An 18,878-nucleotide genomic window follows, 5' to 3' on the forward strand; every position below is an offset into this window, starting at 1 on the left:
TAGTCAACCTTACAAGGGTCTCCACAGACGTGCTGCTAATCAGACCTTACTCAGAGACAACAGGGCCTTACTTTGAGTCGCTCTATCCGTTGCTATCTACTTTAATATCTGTTTTACTGTGGATCTTCATTTGTTATTTTTTGGAGATTCACTCACACCTATGTACCCATGCCTCTAGCTGCTAGGAGTGTCAATGTCATCGTAAGTCAAAGAGTAAAAATGAACATGCGTTTTATTAGCGAGAAGCTGACAACGAGACATGATACTTTTGTGAAAAACATTCGGCCATAGTTGAAAACTGCTCAAGTGGAACAGGATCCTTCCACTGGTGCGCTCACACCGTTTGTCTTACAGGCTGTTAGCTAACTGTCAAGACCAGTAAGCCGCTCAAGTTAGCCATGTGCTCACACCGTTCAACATGGGGGCTCTAGCAAGGGGTTAGGCATTACAGTATTACGCGATCATTGATTGGTTACACAACCATTTACAACACACCCACACCCACACACACCCCCGTGCTCGGGTTCCCCTCCCTGAAGTGGGACGGTTTTATTGGAAGACATTGTGTTTTTCATCAGGACCGTGACGCAAGCACTGCAATAATGTCAGTGGAAGCACCCTCTTAAGCAACATAGAGGAGACACTCCTATATCACGCCCGGGGGGGGGGGGGGGGTGGGGGCGGGTGAATGAGTGATCGGTATACTGGTAAACCTCACCTCAAGTTGAAAAACAGGATGAACTTTTTCACATCATATTCTTGTATCTGCTACATTTCAGTATTTCAAAAATCTTGATAGGAATTCAAGACATCTCTTTCTTCTTCCAGGTATCGGACACATGACAATCGGGCCATCAAAATGTCTCAGGAGAGGTGTGACCGCTGGTTTGTGAGCAGTGCTCTGACTGCGTTCACCAGTATCTGATCTAACCTTTGGAGAGTGCGGAGGTTATATTTGCAATCCCCTGATTATTTACTTTCAGTTTAAAAAGTATCCCGTTTGCAGGATTGTGATTACAGGATGGCACCGGTGGTGTTTCAGCAGACTTTGAACCCTTTTGAGCTGGGCCATTGAGTATGTTACTTGGTTAGTTTATTAGTTGTCCCCTTAGGGAAATTCACGTCAAACAAAAATAAAAACCAGTGTAACAATATTACGTATGATCTCTGACGTAGGACTATTTTGGAGTATTACACAAACACAGTCATCATCTATATCAGCTGCTCACTCAGTCTTTGTATGCAGCTGATCTACTCTATGGCCGACTGTGATTACCGTCAGATCCCCTGATGATCTGATGACGTTGCCTGTAAATCTCTCAGAACCATCGCCACTCTTCAAGAATGTGACAGAATGGCCGACGGCCAGAATGTCAGTTATTGGGAACAGTTCATGTAGGCCTGAATGTATGAATGCATGAATGTATGAATGGCAAACGTGTGAAAAACCATTAGGGCTCATTTACAATGCTCCGAGAGCTAGAAGAGGTTTTTGGCTTGTAACGCGTTATCCACGGCTAATTTAAGGGCCTGTGACATCTGTTTCCCCAAATACACAATAGAGTAAGGGATGATTTCACTGTAATAAATTATAGGTTTTAACCATGACGGATGAGTCACCGGCTGGACATGGCTGACATGTTACTCCAAAGGGGAGACAAAACACTTTCAGTGTTCATTTAGATTAATATCAGGCTACCTTAAAGATTTCAAGTTCTGGGATATTAATAAAAGGTTCAATATATTAATAATAATGCATGCAAACAATTCATCATAATGCTGTTTACAAAAAACATACCATCTGATCAGTAGCTACCTACTGATGATCAGATCACAGCCCGGTTTAAATCCCCAGTCTAGTGTAGTCGAGTATTTCAGGTGCTGTGACTCCACAGCTGAAAGGTTCTGGTTCGAATCCCCTGAGCAGGACGACCAACCTGCTCCATCAGGGACGGAGTTCCCGTTAAATAAGGAAATAGTGTTCATGTGAAGGTATTCATGTTGACTTTGTCTAATAGGGTGGCAGTTGGTTTAGCTTATATAATCTTATTGCCATTTTTTTCTATTTTAATGCAATATTTTTAGATAAGACAAAACGCAAGCCTCCCCCTAAAACACCACAACATAACCACTATAACTATAATCACTCTTGTTGTTGTAAAAACCTTGACCACAGCAAAAACAATACTTAAAACGAATAAAAGTACTTTTTTCTCACAGTCAAGCGAGACAACACAACAACTCCCTAGCCTTGTTTGCCAACAGAGTTTGACTGGTTGCACAACAGTCCCAGCGCTAAACACCACTTAGAGGGGAGGTCTAGAAGCAGTTAAAAGGGGCAAGCAAGGGAACAGAAACAAGCCGTTAAAAGAGTTAATCCTTCACTGCAGAATGGCGCCCTCGGTATAATTAATATTCAACCCTGCATGGTTTTCTTTGGTCAAAGATTGAACACTTTTCTTCACAATCTGTGTGTTTCCGTGGCTGAGCAATTTTACGTTTACGAACTGGGAAGCTTTGTTTACAATCTCTAAATTGTGAGACGCTGTTAGTCATCAAAGGGTCAAAGCGCTGACCTTTTGATGACTAGTTAAGTTCCTCTAGCTGTGTTCACCTTAAGGCGGGTATGGGTACATCTCAAAGGACTAGCTTCACTACCAGCTCACTCCAGACATTCACTACTAGCGCCTGGCGTCGTTTACTCTGTTTTGGCTCCTAAGGTGAAAACAAGCGGTGCTACGCCTCCTTTTCACCCTCACAATGATGCGTCTGTCTTCTGGGACCCAACAAAAACACACACACACACACACACACACACACACACACACACATCATGTGGAGAAGGGGCTTAGAAAGTGACATAAACAAAGCCAGACAGACAGTGAGGAGGATGATGATGATGATGATGATGAAGATCTGATGGCACGGAATGTGAGAAACTTCTTGAAATCCAAACCCCACAAGCAATAATTGGACGAAACAAAAAGCCAGAAACAAAAGTAAACAAACACACACGCAGGCCTCTGTGTATTTTCACACGGTGCGAAACAGACAACCAATTAGAGAGGGCGATGCCTCACCTGAACAACGACCTGTCACCTACAGTGCCGCCTTCAGACCAGCGCAGACACCACAAACCCCCTCTCCCCCCAGGCTTTTGGGTTTTCAGCAATTGCAGTCCATTTTCAATTTGGTTTCTTTTTAAAGGATAAAATATATGCCTGAGATGTGCAGTACAGTTGTGTTCAAAGTCGGCTAATGCACAAATGAGTTTTGAACACAGACTCCCGAGACAGAATCATCTCAATGAGTGTTATTAAGCACCTAATGTCTCCTACATGTCACTGGCCAAAGACAAGCATGGACTTCCGTATCAAATGACTAACAATGGCAGATTGCCTCACCTTGTTCCGTGGACGAGCCCATCAATCACGCAGACAAGACGTTCATTTTGGACACACCCTCGTTATTATGTAGTAGTCTTACAGTGTAGTCTTACATTTTCAAGCAATCTCGGACTGGCCATAAAGACAGAAACTAGCCATAAAGGGGCTTTGCTTGAAGATAGCGATTGTATGTAGTGGGCGAAACTTTAGGGGTTGGTCGTTAGTCATTCACTATCTGAACGATCTGTCACTCAAACATAATGGCTAGGACGTGTCATTAGTGACAGGAACCCAACCAAATATGTAAAATAAATCACAGAAATGCCAAACATAACATCGAAACATTCACATGTATTTGCTTCTGTTGACGTACTATGTTTTAGTATTTTACACGGACTGTGCACAACACAGTGAGTGCAGGGCTAGCTAGGAAGCTAATAAGTGTCCATTTTCTAGCCTTCACCGAGGTCCTTATGGACATTCCACTAAATCTAGTGTTTATCTTCTATTACCTGCAGTCATCAAGGGTTGGGTGTTCTCTGTTACCGTCCTCCCCACAGGTGTGCCGTTGATTAATAAAGATGATGATGTAGTTATGCAAGAAGTGAAGTGATTATGGATGCTGAGATAGACAGTGAGTATGAAAGAGTGTGTGAGAGTGCGTATGAGAGACACACAGACAGACAGACAGAGACACAGAAAGACAGACAGACAGACAAAAAAGACAGATAGAGAGAAAGAGAGACAAAGAGCCAGCAAGAGAGAGAAATTGGAGCAAGAAAAAAACTGGGCAAATGACATGTTGTTAAAGTGACAGCAGACCCCATCATCGTGTGCCATCATTTAGTTTTTAGTCCTCACCATTAACTACGGATCACCGGAGACGACATTGCAGATTCTTTTATTAATTTATGGCCACAAAGTACACATTTCTGGCCACCAAATGCTAATTCGGTGGCCAAAAATAACAAATTTGTGGCCCTAAAAATACTTGTTCTATGGCATTGAAATCTGTAATTCGTGGCCACAAATGAGGTTTTAATAATTGTTGTAAATGAGAGGGTTGGGAATGATGATGTCATGTCCATAACCAGTGTGCGATTGCACACCCGCTTTTGGCAAGTCAATCCTCATTTTGAGCCTCAAAATCTTAACTAATGGCCACAAAATCAGTATGCCGACACCCCAAAATGAGTATTCCCTGGCCCCGAATAACTAGAGGACACCAATTAATATTTTGTGGCCACAGATTAACATTTCACGACCATGTATTAATATTTTGTGACCATTAAAAAATAAATCCATTCAATCCTCTGTGTCACCTCTGGGTGCTCAGAGAACCAGAGAACAAAAGGCCCAGAGAACCACAGACCCAAAGGCTCAGAGAAGCAGAGACCCAGAGAACCACAGACCCAAAGGCTCAGAGAAGCAGAGACCCAAAGGCTCAGAGAACCAGAGACCCAAAGGCCCAGAGAACCAGAGACCCAAAGGCTCAGAGAACCAGAGACCCAAAGGCCCAGAGAACCAGAGACCCAAAGGCCCAGAGAACCAGAGACCCAAAGGCTCAGAGAACCAGAGACCCAAAGGCTCAGAGAACAGAGAACCAGAGACCCAAAGGCTCAGAGAACCAGAGAACCAAAGGCCCAGAGAACCAGAGACCCAAAGGCTCAGAGAACCAGAGAACCAAAGGCCCAGAGAACCAGAGACCCAAAGGTTCAGAGAACCAGAAAACCAGAGACCCAAAGGCTCAGAGAACCAAAGAACCAGAGAACCAGAGACCCAAAGGCTCAGAGAACCAGAGAACCAGAGACCCAAAGGCCCAAAGACCCAGAGACCCAAAGACCCAGAGAACCAGAGACCCAAAGACCCAGAGAACCAGAGACCCAAAGGCCCATAGAACCAGAGACCCAAAGACCCAGAGAACCAGAGAACCAGAGACCCAGAAAATCAGAGACCCAAAGACCCAGAGAATCAGAGACCCAAAGGCTCAGAGAACCAGAGAACCAAAGAACCAGAGACCCAAAGACCCAGAGAACCAGAGACCCAAAGGCCCAGAAAATCAGAGAACCAGAAACCCAAAGGCCCAGAGAACCAGAGACCTGTCTCTGAGACCAACTGTTCTGTCGCTGAACCGGCCCATGTCATTTGTACAGCAGGTCACATAGCTAGCACTATAAATATGTGTTTTATCAATCACCGTAATCTGTGACGTCAAGCCGATGATTTGGCGTGTGTGTTTGTCGAGAGGCTCTGTGTGTAATCAGGATAATAGCTGATAGCGACGCAGGCTAGCAGCCAGACGCTATGTCAACGAGTACTGTACGGCAGGAGAACCAACGTGACTCATAACCGAACAATACCGTTTTTACAGTATCTTCTACTTTTTTCATTTCAAAGACAGACGCTGATTTTGTTTATAGATCCACGTTAAATAGAGCAGGTTGTGTTAATACACAGGATCAGATGTTATAATCCCTTGTGCCAAAATCCAAGGAAAACACATTCAGAAGCCCCTGCCCAAACCAACCTTATAAGCACGCTGGCCACTAAGCTACCAACCAATGGTGAAAAACACAAGACAAACGGCCCAACTAACAGCAGTATGCAGTATGCAGCAACCTTAACGCTAAGCTTTCCTGCCTCCATGGCGGTCTTTGCTCAATAGATGTTTTGCAGATTTTAAATTATATCAAAATAAAGAACAAGGATTTTCAGTAAAAAACAAAACTTAGAGTACTAAAAAATCATCTTAGAGTACTATTCAATAAAAAATTGTGTAATATCCCTTTTTTCTTATCCATTAGATAGATTCCTCATCGATCACCCGTGAATGGAGGTACTGCAATACCAGGTCGACAACACACAATGTGTTGTCCAGAGTGTCGCCTGGTATCAAACAGGCACACATCGGGAGGCCCCAGCGGGAATCGAACCCCTGATCATGGCGGCATCAACGCCATGCTCCCTCTAGCAGGACCCCTCTGCTGAGTAAACAGTGGAACGCAGCGCTGCTACAGCAGCAGGCCAGCGGTAAATCAACCTGCAGCACTCACACGTCTCTACACACTGGGCGGGTCGAACAGGCTGATGACGTTTGATCGTCATCAGGTCGGCTCTGTCCCGGTCTGAGCTCATCATCCCCAGCGGGCGGGGACGCCACGCGGTCAACAGCCTGATCAAACAGTCCTGATCTATTGAAAAATGAACTCAAACAGGAGTGGGGAGTGGAGCATTGATCGCCCCGGTCAACTATAGGAGCGACCCCCAGCTCTGGTTAGAGTGGAATGCGTGCACAGGTGTGTGTCTTTGCACAATCAGGCTCTCTGGTTCACGGTATGGGTGGACCCCCCCACGCACCCACTCCATGCCTGGGTCCCCATGAAGGCATTTAAAGAGGGGAACGGGTTAATCATCCACACTGACGGCCGCTTAAAGTCCTCCGTACTGGGGCTGGCAGCGGGGGGGCCCCGTGTGTGACCTTGTCACACTGTGCAAACAAAGTAGGGAGCCGCAGATTCTGTTTAGCATCTCCAGATAAATCCCCATGATGACCTTGTGTTGATCAGGCCTGTAGTCCTGAAGACCTTTAGAAACACTGACAGAATCACTTCTTATCTTATCTTATCTTATCTTATTATTGTCCCGCTGGGGTGAAACCAGCTATGGAATCCAGGTGAAAAATGTCTTACCTGTAACCAGTATTCTAATCAGAAAGGAATGACACCACACTGGTCCCACAACAAAGCTATTGACATATGGCCTAGACGTGGTGGAGACCACGGACGTAACAATACAACAATCACACCTCCAACATGTATTCTGAATCTCATTATATTCTGTACATTTCACATGTACTTTATTCATATTTTAGGACAATCAGTGACTTCTTTAAATGGTGCTGCTATGCCTAGATGTTTAGAACCATGGTGGAAGTAGATCATCAACAACATCATGGTCCAAGCTCATGCCAGCACGATGCTAACCCGTCAGGACATGCAAACTCTGCCCCCTTTGGCCGGCGTCAGGAACACTTAGGTAAGAGATATACATTACCATGTTTGTTATATTTAGACATATGCCAAAACTATTTAGTTTCGTGAATGAAGCAATACATTTGTAAATATTCAATATTCAATATCTATTTATTTTGCGGAATATGCCTTATGTGATTTTTTGAAAATTCTAACCGTAAAAAACATTTATATTCTTTAGATTGTATTGTTCTGATTTGATAGTGAAACTCAGTCCTGGTTGTAAACGGGTCCATTGGCCCACAACACTGTGTGTGTGCTGGGGGCCCAGCTGGGATCCTTCATGGGGACCAGGCCGGTGGTAATATATATATATATATATATATATATATATACATTCTATAACCCTGCAGTCAGACGCCATGTTGCCCTCATCTCAGCACTGTCTTCATGAGTTACAGCACAGCACTCTGCAGTGGTAGTTGGGGAGAGAGGGGGAGAGGGAGAGAGCGCGAGAGAGAGAACAAGAACGAGAGAGAGAGACAGCGAGAGAGAGAGCGAGCGAGCGAGCATGGAACACATTGAAGGCACTGCCTGTTCCCGCTGCTCATGAAAAATGTACAGGGGACGTGACAGCAACGCTTCCATCCCGCGACCTTCTCCCCGGTTGCAGCTCGACGGAGGATCAAGAAACCAATCAAACAGGAAGAACCACTCTGAAGGAGTTCATCAGAAGCAGTGTCACCACAGGACTGTTGTTAAAGCGGGATTCCCTCTTGGCAAGCAGACAGATGTGTCGTCAGCAGTGCACCGAGGAGGGAGGGAGGGAGAGGGGAGGGAGGGAGAGGGGAGGGAGGGAGGGAGGGAGGGAGGGAGGGAGGGAGGGAGGGAGGGGGAGTGTAGAGTAATGCGGACGGTTACATAATGGCTGCCGGGGCGCAGGTGACCAGATTTGTGCTGCCCTGCAGGACCAGCGGTGTGGCGGTGGGGGGTGGTGGTGGTAGGGGAGGTGGTGGTGGGTGGGTGGGGGTAGAGGGGTGGGTAAAAATAGAGAGGATAGATGAGGAGCATGAGAGGGGCGTGTGTGTGAGAGAGAGAGAGAGAGAGAGAGAGAGAGAGAGAGAGAGAGAGAATTGAAAAGATGTACAGAGCCATACTAATTGGGCAAAAAAAGAAGGCTTGCAAAAAGCGAATGTAAAGGAGAATACGTCAGGAAACATGTGAGCCAAGATTTCTCTTGAACAGCGATGGCCGTAACATAATAACAAAATAGTGACTTTGAACTATGCATGCATTTATGATTTCATCTTGTAATATGCTGGCAATGGGATTATATGTCACTGTAAGGAAAGTCCTTATTGTTTTTAAATGCTGTTGAAGTCACCCTACTCTGTAAACCGATTGCGTTTACATAACTGCAACATACCGGTTTGAGTTTGAATCTTTTCCAACACAAAGGAACCAGAGAGAAAACAAGAGGCTCCAAGAGAAAGGCTCTTTATGCTTCAAATACAATTAACAATCAGGCTAATCAGAGCCATTATGGGATGTATTGCATAATTACCCTGCAGTTAGTATCGTCCAATCACAAGACGGATTGGGAGAAAGTTAAAGTTGGACACCAATAAAGTATCGAACCAGACCCTCTCTCTCTCTCACTCTATCGTTTCCAAAGTCGATCTACCAGGTAAAACAAAAGTGTCTCTTTCACACTCACACGCCCCCCCCACCCAGTTTGACCAGTTTCATAATAAGAAATAAAAACAACATCTATAAAAAGACACAACCACTCACAAATGAGTGGATGTTTTTGGGCTCACCCAGTCGGTATGACTCACTGTTGCCACAGACACAGCGAGCCCATAAAACCGCTTTGACACGGCAGCTCACAACACAGGCTCTAAATCAACAGCCGGGATATCTGCATGGAACAAAGACCAGACGTTGTTATTGGCCGTATGTCCACCGTGCTGACGGGGTCAAGGGTGGTGGTTAGAGGGAGTTTCCCACTGGGTGGATGTGATTGTTCTGCATCTTCTTGTATCTCACTTTTTAATAGAGCCTTGAACGTAGTACAACTGGTAAAGGAAAATCCACCAGGAACCAACGGAAAAATATCCTCCGGAATATTGAACAGACTGTCTCCAACGGGCAAATAAAACTAAATATAGCATCCAAAACATCAACACAGCAAAAATAAACATTAAGCCTCACGGAAACATCACTGTTTCTATTCGGGGCTCGGCTATAAACGCTGGAATAAAACCGTATTAAAGTGTAGAAGGCTCCAGAACTGTCCCCTTGGGAGGCATGTTGGGGCCTCACATCACAGCGGGGATCCAAACCTCATTCTTGTTCAAGTGTTAAAGAAAGTATATTTCAAACCATTTTTGTTGACCTTTCCAGAGGATGTTTATTACCAGTTTTTTCCAGAGGAAGTCAACAAAAGTACCCAGATTGTGTGACACACCAAAGCTCACCCAAGGTTAGATGTGGAGCTAATCCAGACTCTCTATAGGATCTGTTTTTTCATGGCGGAGTTTGAATAAGAAGGTGGTTGAATGAGACTTTTTGTTCACGTAATTGTTCTAGTCTTGTTTACATTTGATATTTTTCGTGAGATGTGGTTATTTTCTAACAGAATGTAATCAAATGAAGAGTGAGGACACAGCAAGGTCAGGAGTAGCGCCCCCTAGAGGAGGAAACTGTTCACTTCAGAGTTAATTAAAGCAGTTATTCTCAGCCACTGGTGCCGTCTGCTGGGAAAACAATTCCCATTACCAACGATTCTTAGAAACGGAAAGTATTTCGAAAGAGGTGCGTTTTGCTCTACAATGGATATATATATAGCAGATAGACATTTGATGCAGAATGCATTCATGAACAAAACAAGATTGATGTTCACCACCATGGCCTGTAATCAGCACCAAACAGTGGTTCAAAACAGGATCTTCCATGACAATGTGACAGACCACACAGACACAAGGAGAGCCTCTTTTACTCAACTCAGTTTATTTACAGAGTGGAGAGCCATGGATGGAGAAGAACCGCGACAACAGATAACTTAGGCGTTTGTGTTTACACGTTGGAAGTGGCTCACTTAAGAGATCTCATACATTTTCTACTTGTAAAGCTGCGACACTCCACTGACGGATGGTTTCTGTTATGGAGTCCTCCAGAAGGACCATGCGTTATCCTTTCCTCTAGGTCTTTAGGGTGCTTCCCTGTAGCATCATGAAGCTGTTGACAGTTTGCATGAAATAAAACACCATGGAGAAACCAACTTCCAAAAAAACAAACTAAATTAGGAACATTGAGAAGCAGTACTAAGAACGTATATTCCCACAAAACTAAGTCGTTCCGAGTCCTTGTCCCGGATCAATTGTAAAGAAGACGCATATGGACGACCCCAGCATCCTGAGCTCCTCCATCATCTTCACGCCGGACATCAGGTCACCCTCGTCTGTGTCGTGAAGGCTCGTGACCTTGACCTCGCTTTAATTAAATGACCATATTTATCTTACTACGTAGCCTAGCTGCATCAGTCCATTGCTTTAAGTTGCCCACTGTGCTTAAAAGCTTTTAGTGAGTTATGGTTACACTTAAGCCTAACCTTCTGCGTCATAACATTCAACAGTCTGACAATGAGGATTTAGAACAGAAATAACCTTCTGTTGTAGTCGTGGAATCAGAGCGCACATCAGTGGTTGTGAAGGCAACAGAGTGATTTAGGGTGTGGCCGTGGTCAGGTAGTTCTACACATGAACATGGATGTGATCCCGTTCAATGTAGCATGCCTTTTAATTTGCATCGGCTATTTATGATAAATCCACTTTATTTATATTTCCGAGTTCCATGATTGTATGAAATAAATAGTTTAATAAACATTCATCTTTATATCTTAGTGAGCATGGCTTTTGTTCATTTTAGTTTTTCATATCGGTACAGTATTTTTGATAATTATTGTAATAATGCCCTCTTTGAAGCATACATTTACAACATAGCATAATGGTTGTGAGATCCCTCATAAGCTTAATAATGGGAACTACACTAAAGTGTTCCCCAATATCTAAATTCACCACAGCTAGAATACAATCAATCCACAAGAATCCATTTTGGGTACGATAAATACGAATCTGAAATATTTTTAATTTTGTGTATTGGAGCCATCATACTTTTCAATGGAGCTGAAACAAGTAATTTTCCATCTATGATTGCGTAAATACATCATCATCATCATTATAAGCGGTACCTTTTGCTAACAGCATTTCTTTAAAGATATTAAATAATAAAAACCTGCTGAAATGAAAATGTTGCTAGTAAAACATAACATGGGCTCCATATCCATCACCATTGTTCCGGTAAAGACATCTCCAAACATTGAATGATATTGATAAGGGTTAGATTACGCAGTTCAGTTACAGAGCAGAGAGGAGACGACAGACAGAGCGAAGGGAAACATTTAAAAAAAAGGAAAGTAAAAACAGGAAAACAAACTTTTACAACCGACTGTTTCTCACTCTAAAAAAAAAGAAAAGAAAAAGAAAGAAGTCCAACACGCCGTAACGCAGAGCGGACAACATGGCCGTCCATCATCACAGCTGGTCAAACCACCAAAGACACGATCTGAAACCACATCCCGCCTCGTCCACACGTCACTTCGTCCCGTTTAACGATTTAAAATGTGTTGGAACAAACATGCTATATTAAAGTCTTTCACGAACCCCACCCCCCCCCCCCTCCTCACAAGCTGTCCAATCCGGTTTCAGGGAAAACAGGAAATGGTTGCCCAAATGACAGCGAGTGTTTACTGCCCTTTGTGTGGTTCTGAGGACTGAGGGGGAGACCCCAAGCAGCTCCCACAGCTATGGTGGCTAACGTCGGCCATCATATATCCCCACGGGGATAATTTGATCGTTTTGAATTTGGTTTATTATCAGTATTGTAACCACAATCCTTCCTGTCGAGATGGGACAGTTGATGCATGAGAAGACGAATGTTAGTACACATAATCAAACCGTGTGTCTGGCCTAATAGTCGTCATTCGGACTCATTTGGGCCGGCTCATTAAATACATTCGCTTGTTAGAAGAGTTCAAACCCTCTCAGCCCACACAGTCGGTGCCAAATCCCAGCTCCTGTTTAATCTACGACCGGAATCTGCGTCATAGTTCGGGAACTCGCCCAATCCAGCACCCAAAGGCTCTCTGCGTGGATTTAGGGTTGGGGTTCGGGACATATTTGGCATTGAGAATTGACATGCACCCTCTAAATACACAGACATTTTGGCAATATACTAAATTCCTTTGACTAACGTTAACATAGTGCAGTGAAAAGACTGAGGAGTTTTGCGTGCGTGTGTGCATGTGTTTCCGCAAATGCACACAAACACAAACACGCACACACATACCGCGTCGTGCCACAATGCTAGCGTACGCCGTTTCACACGAGAGTCGCGGCGTGCTGCGGTAGAGCTCAAATAAATACTGGGACGCGCATGCATGAAAACTACTTCTCTCCAAGAGCGTATTCAGCACGGGGGTAGGGTGTCCATGGCCCGGTGGAGTTCAGTGCGGGGGGGGGGGTGGTGGTGGGGGGGGGGGGGGGCGTTTCCCTTCCTTCTCCAGACCAACAACCGTATGGAGGAGGAAGAGGGCGGTCCTTAGGTTGTGCTAAAAAATACCAAGTCTCCCGTTTCCCTTGACTGAACACAGACACACACGCACGCACACAGACACGCACGCACGCACAGACACACACGCACACACACACACTCGGCTGAACGACAGTGCCATGGAGACGTTAGTTGTGTGTTTATGTCGGGTGAGGGACGTGACGCGGTGTCTGAACACACGTGGAGGTGAGGATGGAGGAGGAGGAGCCGGCTGCTGTCCCATGCATGGATTTAACACCGATGACACCGGAGAGGAACACATGAGGACGTGCTTCCAGGATGGAGGGGGAAATAAAGGGTTTACCCAGAGAGGCCCGCAGCAGTAAATCTCGTCAAATAAGTCTTTGAAATAGATGTTGGATTGCAGTTTTTTTGTCCTTTTTTTTTTTTTTTTGGTGTGTGTGTGTGTGTGTGTGTGTCCATTAAATTGTAAATGCAAGATAAGACCTTTGACAGAATAGGAGTACATCGTGTTGTAGATCACATTCAGGCGCCTCTTCTCCACAGCTTCTATACTTCATTGTTTTTGCCGGCGTAAAGTCTGGTCCAGGCTCGGGCTGTGGGAGAGAGAGAGAGAGTGACAGAGAGAGAGACAGACAGAGACAGGAAGAGGACGGAAGGAAGAGGAGAGGTGTTTTGCATGGGTTTGGACCAACCTTCCATAATATTTAATCACGCAGTTGTGTGTAAATGTAACTCATTCTAGGGTCTGACAGTACGTTTTCACGACAGCACACTAAACAAAAAGTCAATGGGAAAAAAACCCTAGTCACACTTTACGGGAGTTAAATCGGAAATGAATAGCAATCCGTGCCTCTGAACCGTTTGTGCATGAACCATTGTGTGCCGTGGTTTCGTTTTTTTTACAATGCTGTTCCATCTGGGCGGCGTCTGCGGTGTGACCGTGACTGATTTAGTCTCACCTCTTCCTTTCCTTTGCAGCGGCGTTACACCCGTCGGTTTCTCTATTAGAGAGTGCGCATGTCCCTGCGCTCCGGGCTGCTGTTGTATACGAGGTGACGAACCCTGCTCTTAGGAACCCCTGCTCTGTAATACTGTGAGCGGGCTGCACCGCTCAAACACGAGGACTCTCTCTTTCAGCCGGGGTTACACGCTGCAGGGTCTATTCCTAGCGCTTGGGACTGCTGCTTTGGATTTGGTGTACTCTTTATTTATCAAAGGGGGGTATTTCTGTAACGCGTTAGTGGGTGTGAGATATTGTGCTGGCTAGATGGAAGGGGCTTTGTCAGTCTGCTTATGTTACAAGTGTTTACTATGGACAATCTGTTGGGAGGTTATGAATGCATTCAATGTTTAAAATTGTATTGAAATCCTAACATTCCCGCAAAAATGACCTGGATCCTATACTCACCCTATGTACTCGGGATTAGGAAGGTTTGCATTGGGATAACTGGTTGAACGCGACATGCGTACCATAGAAGCGAACACAGATGAGAGAGAGCCTTACCTGTGTCGATGGCTTGGGCTTCGTTTGACTTCCACTGCTCTGCCACGTCGTTGGCAAGGGGGTCGTCAGGATTGGGCGCGCTTAATAACGCCTGGATCGATAGCAACACGGTGCGGATCTGTAGGGCAGGGGACCACTTATCTGGAGGCAAACACGAAACAAACGCACCCACGGAGAAAAACACAAGGTTAGAAGAGAAATAAGAAGGAAGACTCAATTCAAACACCTCAATGGTCAGGGAGGGGACGGTATAGGAAGGACAAGAGAGAGTCCATGTGTGGTTTTTCAGTTGAGATAAGGGAAGGCCGAAGTGTTACAAAGCAACGTTGTAGTCACAACAACAAGGAAGTGAGGCGTATAAATAATTCCACACTTCCTCCCCAAAACAAAACGGTGCACCGTCAACAAACAGTAAGTGTATTTTTGGATGATTCTGCCCTTTCTATGACACCACCTCATCCTATTGTGCATCTAAAGTCAAAGCAATTGTCACAATGTTTTAATATGAAGAACTAGTCTCTTATTTAGGGGAAGTGACATCAGAGGTGATGATTAAGGGTGTGCCGATTAGGTCATTTTGATTATGGTCGTAATAAACCACAGTGTCACCGGGTAGAGCCATCTGTGACCAACCTGTGATAATAGAACTACCTGCATACCTACTCTCATACTATCGAAGCCATGTGTCACCAGAAACATAAGTAATACATACATAAAAAAACGACATTGAAGCTATGCTGTAAGAGCCACTGCCATCCTACGTGATGTTGTTTTGCATTATTAATATATGATCAAAAAAACGATACATTGATAAATTCACCATACTGCAGCAGTGGTCCCTGCCAGCTCAGATTCAGGCAGGGAAAGAGACGCAGTAGAAACAGACTTTCCAGGGTTTTGCAGGCAGTGGGAACCAAACAGGCCCATTTCAGGCATTTGTTTTGCACATGAGATCCATGTTGTCTAAGAGCCAGGCCTGAGGTGATTGTGAGGTGATGAAGGTGTGCAGCAGTCTCCCCGCAGTTCAGGTGAACTCTAGTAACCCCAACCCCCCCTTGCTCTGGCGGAGACAGAGAAAACCTGGGCGGTGCAGTTCAGCTGGTAATACATTTTAATGAGCTAATTATATCACTGCATCCTTTAATAGGCGTTATTAAAGAGCGTTTTTTGCGATGTGTTCACCGCTCACATTTATAGACCGTTTTCTAATTGGGAGATTGGAAATAAGTGATGCTGGCAGAGCCACAAGTAGGCTTCTCCGTAGATGTATTCAGAGTGTCGGCAGGTTTCAACTTGCAGGGTTCAATTTAAGCCTTTTTAAATACCACTTATAAACACAATAGTATACCGATTTCACAGCCCGATGGATTGAAGGGAAACAGTCCTCACCCTGGGATTGGTTTACGAGGATATAAATGTATTGAAGGTGCAATATAGCAGAGGAGCTGCTGTATAAACAAGTGCTGCTGACAACAAAAGTATCCTGCACGCAATTTAAGTTATGGCTCAAGTACCGTGGTCACCACAGCTTGTGCATGCCGCTGGTGGCCAATAAATATCTATACATAAACGTTTGACATTTACTGGTTAGAGGTTCATGATTTTTACTCTCACGACAGTGGCAAAAAACATTTTAAGACCGTTGCAAATTATATTCAAGCGGTTTTCGATGCCTTTTAAGGCCTTCGGTTGAAATGTTTGAATTGTAGACTTTGCCATACTTTCAATACCTCCACGGGTTCCCTGTATCTGAAAGATAACCAACCAGCCACATACACTAACCCAAGCACACACCCTATGGAACGGTGGGTGAGGCATGTGAACATAGAGTGATTGGTTAGTTAGAGTTATTTTGAGGGAAGGAGGAGTTTGACGCAGAAATCGTTGGGCTAACTGCAGTGCAGCATTACTTTCAATATCACACTGAATAATGACTGAAAGTAATGTCTATTCCTACGAATCTGTAATTGGTAGAACATGTAGGCGTGACAACATGTGATCGGATTATTTTATATATATATATATATATATATGCAATTGAAGGGAAGATTGACACTTAATTTTTCCTACGCCGATATCAGGGTCGGTCTATAAACAGAGCGAATGTAGATGTCTGAATAGTGCTCTGCCTCCTTCAAAATTTTACTTGTAAGATGCGTTCGACTGCCAAACCCCGGAAAGGTTCGACATCCTGCTTTGCTGAATGTGCACATTTGGCAAAGCGGGCTAATAAAAATGTACAGCGTTTTGCAGACTAACACGTCTTAAAAGTAATTAGCAAATACGTCACGTTGCTGAGTGGTGATCGTTTTTCTGAGATATATTGTACGATATGTTCGGTAAATGGGAAAATAATATGCAGGAGAAAGGAGGGCTACGTTCAGATGGAGACTACTGTAGAGTAATATCAAATCTCTAGAATCTGCACCCAACTGTTCATTTAGAGATGTTTGTGGTGTATCAGCATGAGAGACCAGAAAAACCAGTTGGCCGTTTCCTTTCCATGGATCCTCTGTTCTCCAAAAACCTGCTGCTCACCGAAAGTTTGCACCTTGCTCCATAAATTAGTTAAAGTTATGGATAAGATTTGGATTGTGATATTAAAAGGGGAGCCGTTGTTTGCCAGGAGACATTGCAATTTTTTTTTTTTTTTTTTTTTAAATGTTCACTCTTTCACCTCACCTTTTAAAATGTCTAGACAAATCCTGCCGAGCTTGTCCACGTTGGGGTGGTAGATCTTGGTCATGAAGCGGACTTTGGGCGCGGCCATGGGGTACTCCTCTGGGAGGAACAGCTCCAGCTTGAAGGTGCCTCCCTCGAAGGGCGAGTCCTGGGGGCCAGAGATGACCACGTGGAAGTAGCGCGCGTTGCCCTCATCGGGCTTTGCCATGATGCCCTGCACCGGCTCCGCCATCAGGCGCTGCGTCTCCTGGACACAGCGGAGGACGTCGGTTAAGGAGCAGGCGACCATAGCGACGGGGTTACTTAGGGACCCAAGGGGTTAGATATCTGACCTCCAGGTGGACGTTGAAATACAAACCTCCAACATGAAATATGATCACTTATAAATATAAATAGCTAAAAAATAATGTCTGATTTCAAAGTATGTAGATCCATCACAATGAAGTAACCAGAATAAGGCCATTATACAGGCAGTAACATAGTTCTTACATGCATCATTACGTTTACATGTCTGCTGCAGTAAAATCTGTTTAAGAAATGAGAGGCAGCCTCATCAGTCACGCTCCTTGATTAATACTTGTGTTTTGCTGCGTTGATTTACATCTTTGTGTTGATTTGTAACATTAAAGCAGGTTTCCAATAGACGAGAAACCACTAACCGCTTTGGCATTAACGTGGCAGTTAATAAACGTGCTCACCAGCCAGGTTAGGTTTCTAGTTTCTAGTCAACGCACTGTTTACTACACTGGTACAACTTAAGATATTGCATAGTTGACTGTTGACTCAAACACCACATACACACATATCACACAATACTGCAGACTATACACCGGTTATTGACAACATACACTACTATCCTAAAGCCAGAGCTTATAATAATGTGCGTTGATCTAACTGAACAGTTGTGAACGTCCAGCCTGGTAAATGAGTTAATGTGAGAAACCAGGCAGTAGCAGTAGCCACGCTAGCGTTAGCCTGGTGAGCTGACGTGCTAGCGCTAGCCGCAACAACATTAGCTCGCTTAGCTAAATTAGCCGAGCTAAAGCAGCCGTGCTGACCTAGCCTCTGGTCCCCGAGCTGACGGGAGAGGAGCCGCAGTCGGGCCAACGTTTGTCTTTTTAAGTGAGTTAATGTGATAGCGCTGCTAACCGTGCTAGCAGGTTAGCTCAGTGAGGGCTAGGCTAACGTCAGGCTAACATCAGGCTAACGTCAGGCTACACGTCGGACCGCACGCTACACGTGCCGATATCAAAGAACACACGTCATAAAACACGAGAAACGGTTCTTAATGATCCGCCCGCCTGTGTCTTTATATTTACCTTTATAATCCTACGGGGCAGACCGGCCATCTTGAGCTAGCGGAGGTATTTTTAGCCGCGAGTCTTCTTCTCCACTTCTCTTCGGGGTGATGGACTCGGCGGGGGGCGGGTCGATCCGCGGTGGGAGGGCGGGGCCAACCCGCGTGCTTTTCCGGTGAGCGTGCGTGACGTCACCGCCGATGACGTCACGCAGAAGGGCGGCTGCAGTGCGGCGGACTCGTTTTACCTGTAAGGTGTTTCTCTCGGTCTCTGGGGATGTCAGATGTCATTGTTATGAGACGTTACATGAAGGACGGGCGACCGTTTATCTTTGTTTGGTTAATGCCAATTGACTGCCTCGACACATTATTACAATGTAGTTGGGTGGAATAACGATCCT

The 18,878-nt window shown here is 44.8% G+C and overlaps 1 protein-coding gene across 1 annotated transcript; it reads right to left on the reverse strand.

Moving 5' to 3' along the window:
- Nucleotides 1-13,391: 13,391 nt before the first annotated feature.
- LOC311367902 (ubiquitin-conjugating enzyme E2 N-like) lies at nt 13,392-18,617 on the reverse strand. Its single transcript, XM_084486768.1, has 4 exons — nt 18,500-18,617; nt 17,181-17,427; nt 14,499-14,639; nt 13,392-13,587 (listed from the first exon to the last, which is right to left on the reverse strand). The coding sequence occupies exons 1-4, from the start codon at nt 18,527-18,529 to the stop codon at nt 13,541-13,543; spliced, it is 465 nt and encodes a 154-aa protein (XP_084342894.1). The 5' UTR covers nt 18,530-18,617; the 3' UTR covers nt 13,392-13,540.
- Nucleotides 18,618-18,878: the final 261 nt, after the last annotated feature.

The sequence above is a fragment of the Micromesistius poutassou genome, assembly GCF_964030765.1.
Source record: "Micromesistius poutassou genome assembly, chromosome: 22".
NCBI lineage: Eukaryota > Metazoa > Chordata > Actinopteri > Gadiformes > Gadidae > Micromesistius > Micromesistius poutassou.